Here is a 13,311-nt window from a genome sequence, read left to right as displayed (position 1 = left end):
CTCAGGAGGAAGAGTAAACTCAGGAGGAAGAGGAGGAGCTTCGGCATCCCCACGAGGCTTCAGTTGTTTCCAGCATCTCCCAGACTAAGGGAAAATGGCCCCCGTGACACCAACCGGCTACACAAACGTGGCCGCCAACCGAAGACCAGCCAGACTAAGGGAAAATGGCCACCTTCAGCTACAAACACTGAAGCATGCTGCCAGGATTTTTCCTGCACCCTCTGAAGGTAGGACACATGTTTAGGGAAGAGACTGCTGTGCACTCTGCACCGGGACCCCCCCCCCAAACAGCAGGGCATGCACCTAGGGGTCTCCTACACTAGGACCCCTCCAAACTACCAGGGCGGGACACACACTATCCCAGGACCCTTACAGAAGGGTAGACCCCAGGGGCCTCTGCTGCATTCTCTGCCCTGGGACCCCCACCAGACTCTAGGTCCAGACAGGGGGGGATGGGAGTATGGGAAGCCCAGCTCAGTGAGATATTTAATGATGGGAGGAGGGAACCTGCAGGTAGGTCCGACCGTCCCTGGAGGTTACCCGTGTTCACCCCAAAGAAAACCACCGGGGGGGGGGGGGAACGGGACTGAAATTACCCTTCCATGGTGCGGGTAACGCTCCCAACAGAACTCCTTGCAACCGAAGTAGGTCAGCCAAGGGGCCGCTGCGACTCAGACCCAAGCCTAGGTGTATGCAACCCTGCGAGACGTTTAACTCGCAGGCCAGCCTCTATCCGTGAGGCTATGTCACGGGCAACCTAGCACGTAGCTGTGGTCTGCATGTGCTTGCTGGCTGGGGGAACCACTGGATCTAGCGTATCAAGCCCGTCAGTTGATTGTAGATCTCCCGAGAGAAAACAAAGATGTAAGGAAGGAGAAAATTGCTAGGACCAGAGATCCCAGCCGGAAGCCTAGGTCCTTACCCCTGACTAGACAGATTAAAAACTGATTACCTGGAGCAGAGAGGGGGGTTATATACCAACTGAAGGTGGCCCATGGACGTAGCCAGGTGTTTTTTGTTCTGCCTAGTCCTACTCCTGGAGGAGGCAAATATAACCCACTAGTTATGATTTATGGAGCACTGTGTCCATCGATAAGAGAAAATGGCAGCAGGTGTTATGAACTTTTTGGTTAAAATTGTTAATATCTGGCTGTACCAAAAGCACAGTTTTTAATTGACTTTTTTTGTGTTTTTTGATTAGTGAAAATTATTACTGGCTTGATTTTTAAATCACACCTGCTTTACGGCATTTTTCAGTGCCTATAAACCTTTGAATGGTACTACATGTACGATCTGTAATTTACTATACTATTCTGTTGAATAACTGCAAGGTCCGGTATAGGTTATATCACAAAATACAAGTGACATTAAGTTAAAAAAAAAACTCTAGACTTTTTACATCTTTGGATAAAAGACAAAGTAATACAGAAAGAAGAAAAAACTTGAAATATTAAAAAAACAAGTTTATAATACAAATAAATTCTGACCGGTAGGAAAATTATCACGAACACCTCAACGGTATTATCAACCTATAAAAGAACCAACCTAAACATTAAAGTCATTTTACATTACACTCTTAGGAATCATTCATAATAAATCATGTTGATTCATTTATTTTTTAGGTTTTCTAGCCTAAAATGGAGTATAAATTTCCTGCTGCAAGCATCTAAAATTCCATTGTCTCTCACTAACCTGATCCTTAAAAACTGCAAATCTTGTCACCCATTTTTGATGGGCAAAAGATAGACACCACCCAACTGTATTTTGTCATTCATTTTGTTTGATGGTTTACAATAACAGACAACATGAAAAACAAGGCAAGTAGCTGTGGTAGCCAATCAAAACAGGAAGAAGTGGAGACACTGTCCTAGTATGGCCAAAAAAGAACAATTCCAACAGGATGCAGCACAGCTGATGTAAAAAAAAAAAAAAAAAAACCAACATTCAGATATTACAAAAGGTGGGATAGAAAATCCAGCTGTACATTGGCAGTATCTGCAATTTGCTGTTACTGTATCCCACAAAAATGCAAATATTCAGTGACTCCGTCCACTTGCTCCAATAGTAATCTGAAATTACAGAGCACTTACACAAACATTCAGCATGGCTATCCTTTGCATCCCATTATTGTTCTGTGTTGTACGTCTCAATGTTGGAGAGGAAGGAATCATTCTTTTTTTTTTTAAAAGATGCTTGCAGTCAAACCTAATGTTTAGGAAGTAACTTTTGTAACACAGGAATTATCAGATTAAATCCCGGTTCACACTACCGCGACTTGTCAGGCGACTTGGCCGCCTGACAAGCTGCGGTCAATTCAGTGCTATGGGAACCTTTCTAATAGGAGCGACTTAAGTCGCTCCGACTTAGAAAATAGTTCCTGCACTACTTTTGACCGAAGTCGGAGCGACTTGCATTGACTTCCATTATGTGAAGTCAATGCAAGTCGCGCTGCGCCGAAGTCGCGGTGCACGGCGACTTCACTAGTCTCCCCCGAAGTCGGATCGCCATAGTGTGAACCAACACTAAGAGTGTAGAAAGCGAGGGAGCACACTGTTTATGTAAACCAGTGTTTCTCAACCTTTTTTCAGCCACGGAACGCTTTCGAATTGTACACAATCTTGGGGCACACCACTCTGAGGGCTCATTCACACCAGGAGGTACATCTGAGTGTGTGCACTTTTTTGCGCAGTCTCATGTATTGCATATTTTTTTCTTTTTGGAACAGGCCGCTCTATGTATGGGAAACGCAAAAATCGTGCCAACATGATTTTTAAAATCCAAAACGCATGGTAGTGAAGTACCATACCTTTTAGTGGGCACAAATGCACGCACATTTGCTAGATGTGTGGGGGTACTATTAAGAATTAATGGCACCCGTACATGATTGCAAAAGGAAGCCCATTTGGAATGAGAAAATGTGCAACTTCACACACATTACTACACTTCCCCCGGAGTGAACCTGTTAGCACAAATCCCCACTACCCCAAACTCATTAACTTTCAGTGCAAATTCTGCCCCCCCCCCCCCCCTCCAAACACAAAATATCTCATCCGAGCACAATATGTTACCCTTCCCTTTTTGTGTCCCCAAGTACAACCACCCAACCCCCCCCCCCCCCAAAAATAAAACAAATAAAAATAAGAAACCTACAGGTGGGAACTGGTTACATGAGTAGTAACAGCAGCGGAGAGGAGGAGAGAGCTGGGAAGTGGTGTAAGCTGTGCTCTCCTCTCCCACCTCCAGCTACTCTCCCTCCTGTCTGTATAGTATACAGAAAATGAGACAGGACTCCTAGATCAAGACTGTCCAGGGTTTGATTACAACCCCCAGCCCAAAATTTCTGCTACCGGAACAGGATCTGTAGATGGGACAGTAGGAGGCGATGGGGCAGTAATCAAACTCTGCACAGTCCGATCTGAGAGCATTTCTGTTTTAACTACTGTGTACAGAGAGGATGTAAGAGCACAGCCCTGAACCTCCCTTCTGGCTCTCCTCTCTGCAGTTGTCAGTACTCCTGTCGGCAACCCAGAAAGCTGTGCAGGTGCCGATGTGCCCTTAGCAACTGATCACATCATTGGCTGGTAGAACGCATTTCGCTTGACTAGGGTTTATGACTAGGAGGAGATTGAGCTAAAGCCAGTTTGCAGATTCTTACTACCGTAGTTTACATCAACAGGGTGTGGGGCCCACTTTCTAAATAAAGTAGGAAAATCAACTGAGACAAGCTCTTATGGCGGACCTGCCCCTGGTAGCGTTTATTGGAGCTGGCTGCGGAAGAATACGGAGGCATCTGAGCTTATTTGTCTTGACCGGAATAATTACAGTTTGAATGAGACAAGATCTGCTTTGAAAGAAAAGTCTACAATGTTTTTGGACGATTGCAGGTGTACAGTCTGTGCCTGAAAACACATCATCGCCGTCTGAAGGCACGGGAAATTCTCCAGGCATTGGGCTCCTCATAGCGATTGTAAAGCGGCTCCAGGCGCTGCTGTTTCTTCTGTTTGCTGAGCTTGGTCGGGTCAGAGACTTTGAAGAAAGCTGGAGCAAACTCCACTAGCCATCGGGGGTCTATAGTGGTCACTTCCCGCATGTATTCCTTGGTGGTTAAGACAAGCTCATGGTATACAACCCTTAAAAAAAAAAAAAAAAAAAGAATTAATGCATCAAGAACCTTTACTTCTCTATGCAAGGTAGAAAAGCTTTGTGGATATGGTTATTCACTTAATGACTAGATCATAACTTGTTATGCCCTGTTGGTTCATTTGATTTAGAAAATAATAAAAAAAAAAAATGAATATATTACACAAGAGGTTCCTGATCGCTCTTGCTTTTGGTCTACATGGTGACTTATTACTCCAAGACCACCTAGCACTGAAGCATTATGTCCCTGATTAAATTTCTGACTGCAACGATGAGCGGTGTCATTTCATGATTGTTCTTATGACGCATCCAGTTTTGGGCATCTGCAGAGGATATAATACCAAATCCTGGAGCAAATCTTTTGTTTTTATGACTGACATAATACAAGGTCTACTTGTCCTCATGACAATGTATTTGTCCTGACAGATATAGATGTGTAGGTATGTATGTATCTATATCTATCTATATCTCTATCCATCTATCTATATATGGATTTTTGCCTTACTGTAAAATCCTTTTCTCTGAGGTTCACTGACGGACACAGCTCCATGTCTTCTTAGACCCTTGGGCTTATGCTGCTCTTTCTTCAGTAGTAGGACTAGGCAGAAACAATTTTGGCTACGCCCCTGAGGCAGTCCCAGGGGGTATACCATCACTTCCTGCTTTAGGACTTCAGTTTGTAACAAGCAGTGTCAAAAATTGCATAACTCAACCCAACAGAGGGGCAGGTGCTGTGTCTGTCAGTGGACCCTCAGAGAAAAGGATTTTATGGTAAGACAAAAATCCAGTTTTCTCTTTCGTTCACTGACGGACATGGCTCCATGTCTTGTTAGACCCTTGGGATGTCCCAAAGCAATATCAAGATGAGGGGTGGGAAAAACACAGCAATACAACAAGGGCTAAAAACACAGCCAACCAGGTAATACAGGAGCTCAACCAGGAAAAAATACACCCCCAAGAGGCGGGAGCCTCTGCAACCGCAGCCTGCAAAACTTTGGGGCCCAAAGGCAGCATTCGAAAGATGCAAGTACATCTACCTTTGGGGGACCCAGGGGACCTGATGGAGGATTTCCTCTGAAACATGTAGTCCAGGCAACCGTTTAAGCAGAACTATCTTTACTCCATACCCCGATCTGTCATCCAGCGCAGCCGTATCTGTGACAGAGGCACACGCGCACAGTCAGGACAGGCCGGCGGGTGTGTGCGCAGCGCACTGTGGACCTGCCTGCAAGTGCCTGGAAGGAAGATCTAATACAGACAGAGAGGTAACGGAGGCACCCTAGGTGGATTACACAGTACAGGGCAAACCAGAGGCCATCTGAAAGGGAGAGGGGGAGATAACCCATGCTGAAGTGCCTGTCAGTTCTATTGGACATATGAGTGGAACTTAATTGTTATGTTTCATGTGCTTTAATAAACGGTATTATGCAAGGTCGGATGTGCGCTGTTTGTCTCCTTTCTACAGTTGTGCTTCATTGCTCAAGTCCACCACCCAGTGGATATAAGGAGGAGCTGCAACGACCACGCACTACAAGCAACATACCACATTGCAACAGACTGAGGACTGTTTAGTGTATTAGCGCAAGATCTGGTGATATACTATAGTGTATATGTATCTCTGTCCTTCAGCACCTGGCTTTCAATAGCCAAACCATTAAAGCCAGCTACTGTTAAGCAGGATGGAAGACTGGTCCCTGAGACAATCTTCTCTGAGAGGAAGTTACCAAAGGAAGTCTGCTACCAGCCTTACCAGACCTGCTTACCAAAACCGGTGAGGTCAGTCTGGTGCCACCAGAATGACTGGAATCGCAGTGATCTACCTTGATTCTGCGTAGCAGTCTCAACAGAAGTTGTATTGGAGGAAAAGCGTAAATCAGACGATACTGACCCCAAGAAGCCACCACGGCATCTGCCAGAGGATCCCAAGACCTTGACACTAACCTCTGCACCTTCCTGTTGAAATCCTCACCCAGCAGCATCCAAGGATCCCTTGTGAGTACCTTTTCCTATGGGCTTCTGTGGTGCACTGATGAACCGTGCACACATTTGGATGTGAGCATGCAGCATTCATACTGCAAAGCTCAGCACAGGTTCATCATCACTATTTTTCCGCTGTTTAGCTTTCTGGGGGAATGAGTTTGTAACACCATCTACTGATTACTGATGTCTGATTATGCATGTGTTTTAAATATTTTTTTTAGCAGAATTGTCTGTTACCAATCATGGTATTCATATGATCATATACTGATCTATTGACCTCCACTGATCATTGATTCCTAATGATACTTTTGAGTATAATGCTTCAGTATTAACTATCATCTGTCATCTATGTATTTGTTTATTATCCATGTATACATATATTTCTTTCTCCTGTATCACAAGCATCCATACAAAACTTTTTGGGCCACTACCACCATCATGCTATCCTTGGATGTTTTGCACTCAGTGCTACTGCGATATTATGAACATCATTTATTGCATGCACCTGACCATTGGGACACGCACCCCAGTTTGTTTTCTCCTACACCTGTCCCTGACCTTTTGCCCCTCCCAGGGCGGGGTCGGGGTGGTGTGGGCGGTGGCCACTGGCTATATAACTTCCTAGGAGTGCATGGTGGGTCAGTGGCGATTTTGGCTCTGAGGAAGAGGGTCCTCCCTCGAAACGCGTAAGCCACATCAGGTTTTGAGGACGCCATCACGCTATCCAGCAGTAGAGAAGTGTCCTGGAAGCGAGCGGTGCCCATTTCCTATATGCTTGTTCATATGCTACGTTTGTGAGTATATTGTACGCTACCCTTCTTTGATTTTAATAAACTTTTAAGTGGTAATGCACAAGGTCGGTGCGCCCTTCTCTTGTTGTTTTCTTGAGACGGGGGGGGGGGGCCAACAGGTCCACATCGGGGTCCCCCACCGGAGACACAGCTGATGAAACACCTCCGGGTGAAGAGACCATACTCCCTGATCCAACATTTGTGGAATGAGATAGTCCCCTTGCCAATTCTCTACCCCCGGAATGTGCACAGCAGAGAGGGCCAGAACATGTAGTTCTGCCCACCTCAGAATGCCAGCTACTTCCTGGGCCCGCCAGGGCACTCTGTGCCCCCTGGTTAAATAAAATATGCCACCGCTGTAGCATTGCACGATTGTATCCTCACCAGGCATCCCTGCAGACGATTCGGTTACTGAGACAGAAAGTCGGATCGCCAGAATCTCCAGGAGGTTGATCGGCAGACTGGACTTCTCCAGAGCCCAAACACCTTGAGCCGAGTATGCTCCCAAGACACCTCCCCACCCAGACAGACTGGCATCCGTGGAAATCACTGTCCAATACAGGGGAAGAAAGGACTTTCCCAGGTGAAGCGCCGGGGAACGGAGTCACCATATCAAAGACCCCCTCATACCCCGACTTAACAGGTTCAGATTGTCCAAAGACAGCGGATCCTTATTCAATTTGGCAAGAATCCATCTTTGCAGAGGTCTGGTATGGAACTGAGCAAACAGAACCGCCTCGAAGGTGGAGACCATCAGACCCAGCACATGCATGCAAGTCCTGTGCGACCAACGACGGTTGGCAAAAGGAGCTGAAGCGTATTCTGCAACTTCAGAAGTTTCACCTGTGGAAGAAACACCTGGGCCGATGCTAAATCCAGCATCAGAGCCAAGTAGTTCAGCTTGGTGGACGGAGTCAAAGAAGATTTCTGAAAATTCAGTGTCCATCTGAACTCCTGTAGAGTTCACACAGTAATGTCCAAGTCGACTTCTAGAGCCGAAGAAGACTGCACGTTGAAGCAGATCGTCCAGGTAACCTAGTACCGCAATCCCCTTCTGCCGAAGCAAGACCAACACTGGGGCCAAAACTTCTTTGAACATCTGAGGAGCTGAAGCGAGACCAAAAGGTAACGCCACGAATTGATGATGCTCCTCGCCCACGGCAAAAACTAAGAAAACGCTGGTGCCCGACATATGTGCCCGACCCGGAATATGAAGGTAAGCGTCCTTGAGATCGTTAGAAGCCAAAAGATCCTCTTGATGAAGGAAAGCCACTGCCATGCGAATGAACTACAGCCGAAATTTCTAAACCCGCACAAAGTGGTTCAGAGCCTTGAGGTCCAAGATCGGGCAGACCTTGCCTTCCTTCCTGGGAACAGTAAACAGATTTGAATAAAAACCTTGAAAACGTTCCAACTCTGGAACTGGCACAATGACTCCTTGTGCTAACAGGTCCTGCACTGCCCAGTAGAGGCCCTAAAACCGATCATGAGACCGGCGTAAGTTGGAAGGAAAGAACCTTGCTGGAGGCAAGGACCGAAACAACTCGTGGACCCATTCGTCCTGAATGAGCAAGGTCCACAGGTCCGGAAAGAAGCAAAGACGCCCCCCCCCACCCCAGATGCGGGTGAGAGCTTGTCTGCGGAACCAGTAGTGCACACTTTTGACTTACCATTCCAGGGTCAATTGGAGCCACCTGAGAAGTTACGGGTGGATCTCAAACCCTTTCCCTGCGATCCAGTCAGACGAAAGGGCCGCTTGTGAGCCGAGAAAAAAGGACCACGTTTACGACGAGGTTCCTTGCCCCTAGCAGTCTGCGGAAGTAATGTACTCTTACCTCCCCGTGAAGGCCCTTAACCTCCCTGGCGGTATTCCCGAGTGTGGCTCGGGGTTCATTTTCAGTACCAAAAGCGGTAACCCCGAGCTACACTCAGGATTACCCCGGAATGTTACTCACCTTCCCTGTGATCCACCGCCATCCTCACTGTCTCTCCCCGCTCTGTGTATGGCCGATTGCCGGCACTTGCCATCCGGTTCCCTCCCTGCGAGCGTTTCAAAATTCAAAAGTGTAAATACACTAAATGTCATGATACAAAGCTGTGACCCTAAACGGATCACACGGTATCATGCCATTTCACCACAGGATTGCACCTGGATACTTTACCAGTGCTTTGTGCCTGGAAAAGCGTTTTTTTTTTTTGCGCAAAAGCCCTTTTAGACGAACTGGAAAACAGCGACAGCGAAACGGAGTTACTTGAAGAACTGAGCGATAGCGATTCGTGGGAAAATTCGTCATCAGGTACAGAAAGTGACGACAGCGATGATTCTGATTTCCGTGCAAAACAATGTACCGCTTTTAAAATGTCCTGAAATCTGGACATAATCATACCGCCAGGGAGGTTAATGATCTACTCCATAGAGGCACCGAACAAATGGTCACCTACAAAAAGGTAGATCAGTTAGCACCTTTTTAGAAGCCCGGTCGGTCGACCAGTACTTCAACCAAATCATGCGGCAGAAGAATCACCGCCATCACAGATACTCTGTCAGCCAAGGGGGCTGCATCCAAAAATGCATCGAAAATGTACTGAATCAACTGATCGGACAGCTCTGCCAGCTCAGGAGGTAATCGCAGACACCAGCCTCAACATAGAACCTACCATGGTGAAAAGGTAACGGACCAGAGCCTCAGCTCTCTTGTCCACAGGATCCTTAAAGGATGGAGAATCCTCCACCGGCAAAAGTGTGGCCTTATTTATCCTGGAAACTTGAGAGTCCACCGACAGTGGAACCGTTAGTTTCCTCAGGAGCAGTGTTAATTTCATTGACTAAAACCGACTAAAAGGTTTTCGTCGACTAAATTAACACAATTTTAGTCTACTAAAATACGACTAAAACTAAAACAATTCAGATGACTAAAATACGACTAAAACTAAAATGGCATTTTAGTCAAAAGACTAACTAAAACTAAATTGAAATTTGCTGCCAAAATTAACGCTGGTGCATGCTCAAAGCTTAATAGCATAAATAAAAACATATTAGATTTTTCTCTCCAGGACCAGCAGTAGTATATAATGAGTTTGGAAATTGTAGAGAAATGCTTAAATAATGCATTACAAATTACAATTGAACTACACCCATTCGATTATAGATGACTAAAATGAGCTTTAGTCGACTAAAATGTAGGACGTTTTAGTCGACTAAAATGTACTGGAGTTTTAGTCGACTAAATACGACTAAAACAAACAAACACTTGCAGAAGACTAAAATGGGACTAAAACTAAAATGCCATTTTAGTCCCAAGACTAAGACTAAAACTAAATTGAAATTTGCTGCCAAAATTAACACTGCTCAGGAGAGACTCCTCAAAGAGATATCTCCTAGCGAAACGCTTCGATATTCCAACCGTTGGTTTCGGGGATCCCCACTGCCTAGTGACAATCTCGTCAAAATAGGCAGAAAAGGGAACACCTTAGTCACTTTGGAAGATCTGCGAGCACCAAACTGCACCGGCGTCGCTGACTCAGCAGCAGCTGAGTCCTCCAACTTTAAAGTTTCCTGCACTGACACAATCAATGCCTCCACCAGCCCCTTTTCATGCACGGCTGCAGAGGCGGCGGATTCATCCTCACTGTTAGAGCACTTGGGGTGCGTGGACGCAGACCCAGTGGGCTGACTTGCGTCCGCGGCGGCCAAATCCATCTCAAACTCTGGAAAGGCAGAGGATACAGGTGAAGGCAGGGGGCGCTTCTTGCACGGCCGCCTTTGCAGGGCCATATCAACCTATGACACAAGTGACTGCAGGACCGCCGTCATGCTCGGCAGGGCAGAGTGAGACCAAGAAGGTTCCGCAGCTTCAAGGAGCTTCAAGGCGTGGGTCAGGTGGTGATGAACGATCCAGGGGCTCCATTGTTAAATCAAAGCCACACTGTTTTTTTTTAAGAAACCCCCCCGCACACCGCTTGGAGCACCACAAGGATTAGCTCACCTGCGGTGCTGTATATAGCAGAGGAAGGACCGTATACCCACAGAGACTCACCACCATGGACCAAAAAAATAGAATTTTTTTAAGAACTTACAGTAAAATTATTTTCTCTGAGTCGCAGCCCTTCCATATGTTCTTCACTATTGGGTAATGGGCCCTCTGCAGGAGCAGGCTAGGTAATGAAAACTTAATAAAAAAGATTAAACACACACCTTTTAGGGGCTGTCCCTCTCGACGACATTACCCTCAGAGCTACTATTCCGTTTCGTAGCAAGCAGTACAGGAAGACAACCAACCCCAAAACAGAGGGGCAGGGTCTACGACTGTCAGAGGACTCAGAGAAAGAATTTTACGGTAAGTTCTTACAAAAATTATATTTTCTCTTACGTCCTCTGACAGTCACAGCCCTTCTATATGTTCTTCACTATTGGGACGTCCCAAAGCAGTGCAGGTGTGAGGGGTGGGAAAAGACGCAACCAACAGAATGGTAATGTGCCAACAAGGCCAGAAAACATATCATGGCCAACAAACGCTCAACAGGAGCTAACCCCAGAACAACAAATTCACCCCAAGAAGAGAAACCATGACTCTTCAACAAACCGCAGTGCTCAAAACTCTGTGGCCAAAGGAAGCATCTGAGGATGCCATCACGTCAATCTTGTAGAATTATGTGAAAGTGTGCACAGACGACCAGGTCGCCACTTTGCACACCTGAGCCACAGAAGCCTAATTGTGAAAAGCCCAAGGAGGCACTCACGGCTCTAGTAGAATGTGCCCTCACAGGGAAAGGAGGCACCTGACCCTTTAGTGAATAGGCCTGAACAATAGTTTGTCTGATCCATAATGGTAGCAGCGGACGCAGCCGAACCCTTCCAAGGTCCCTCAAAGGACAAACAGGGAATCAGATTTCCTAAAAGACTCCGTGGCAGACAGGTATACCCTGATCGCCCGAACCACATTCAGTGAATGCAAGGCAAATTCCTTGGGATGCTTGGGCTTCGCACAAAGCGAAGGCAAAATAAAATCTTGGTTGAGGTGGAAAACAGACACCATCTTAGGAAGAAAAGACTGATTGGGTCGCAGGACCACTTTATCCCTATGAACAACAAGATAAGGTGAAAGGCAAGACAGAGCCGCCAATTCAGACACTCTGCGAGGTGATAGCTACCAGAAAAGCCACTTTCTGGGACAACACAGGCAGAGCTATTTCTCTGATGTTCTCAAAGGGAGGCCGTTGCAAAAAGGACAAAACCAATTTCAGGTCCCACGGAGACAAAGGAGCCATCCGCGGGGGAGCCAGATGACGCACCCCTTGAATAAAGGTGCGAATCAGGGAATCAGTCGCCAAGGGACGCTGGAAGAAAATGGCTAAGGCCGACAACTGACCTTTGATCGTGCCCAGCGCCAAAAGCTGTTCCACACCGTCCTGCAGGAAAGCCAAAACCCTCGCCAACGAAAAGGAGCGAGGATGAAACCCTTGCGATTCACACCAGGCAATATACGCCTTCCAGGTACGATGGTAAATCTTCCTGGAGGTAGCCTTCCGAGCTCTCAGCAAGGTAGGAATGACAGCATCAGAGAGACCTCTGTCTCTCAACACCTGGCTTTCAACAGCCACGCCGTTAAAGCCAGAGACCGTAAAAGCAGGATGGAAGATTGGCCCTTGAGACAGCAGATCTTCTCTCAGAGGCAGCCGCCAGGGAGGCTCGATGACCATCTGCACGAGGTCTGCATGCATACCAAGACCGACGAGGCCAGTCTGGGGCCACCAGTATTAGCTGCACCTGTTCCAACGCCAACCTGTGGAGGAACCTGGATAACAGTTGAATCGGGGGAAAGGCATAAATCCGCCGATACTGGTGCCAAGGCACCACCAACATGACCGTGGCATCTGCCAGAGAATTTCGGGCCCTGGCCACAAACTTTTTTTTTTTTTTTTTTTTTTTTTTTTAGACGGGACGCAAACAGATCCACGTCCGGTGTCCCCCACCGGGCACACAGGAGACAAAACACCTCCGGATCCAGGGACCATTCCGCCTGATCCAAGGACTGATGACTCAGATAGTCCGCCTGCTAATTCTCCACTCTAGGAATGTGAACAGCAGAGATAGCTAGAACGTCTGCATCGGCCCAAGTCAGAATCTCTGCCGCTTCCTTGGCCACCCGGGCACTCTTGGTGCCCCCCTGGTGATTGATGCAAGCCACTGCTGTGGCATTGTTCGTTTGTACTCGAACTGGGCGACCCAAAGGAGCAGGCAAAGCTTTATCACCCTGAGCTCCAGGACATTTATCGGGAAAGAGGATTCCTCCGCCGACCATGTCCCCTGGGCACACAGGTTGTCCAGTAATCCCCCACAGCCCGTCAGGCTGGCAACTGTTGTTCTCACCATCCACAACAGGGGCAGAAAGGACTTGCC

At 47.1% G+C, this 13,311-nt stretch overlaps 1 protein-coding gene across 1 annotated transcript in view; it reads right to left on the bottom strand.

The window, feature by feature from the left end:
• Positions 1-3,501: 3,501 nt before the first annotated feature.
• DHX8 (DEAH-box helicase 8) overlaps positions 3,502-13,311 on the bottom strand; it is a 182,970-nt gene continuing 173,160 nt past the window's right edge. Inside the window, exon 23 of the mRNA XM_082271508.1 lies at positions 3,502-4,130. Coding sequence (XP_082127634.1) covers positions 3,911-4,130 — 220 coding nt within the window. The 3' untranslated portion in view covers positions 3,502-3,910. The remainder of the gene's footprint in view (positions 4,131-13,311) is intronic.

The sequence above is a fragment of the Pelophylax lessonae genome (genome assembly GCF_965119305.1).
Source record: "Pelophylax lessonae genome assembly, chromosome: 11".
Classification (NCBI taxonomy): Eukaryota; Metazoa; Chordata; class Amphibia; order Anura; family Ranidae; genus Pelophylax; species Pelophylax lessonae.
This window is presented reverse-complemented; position numbering and strand designations above follow the sequence as displayed.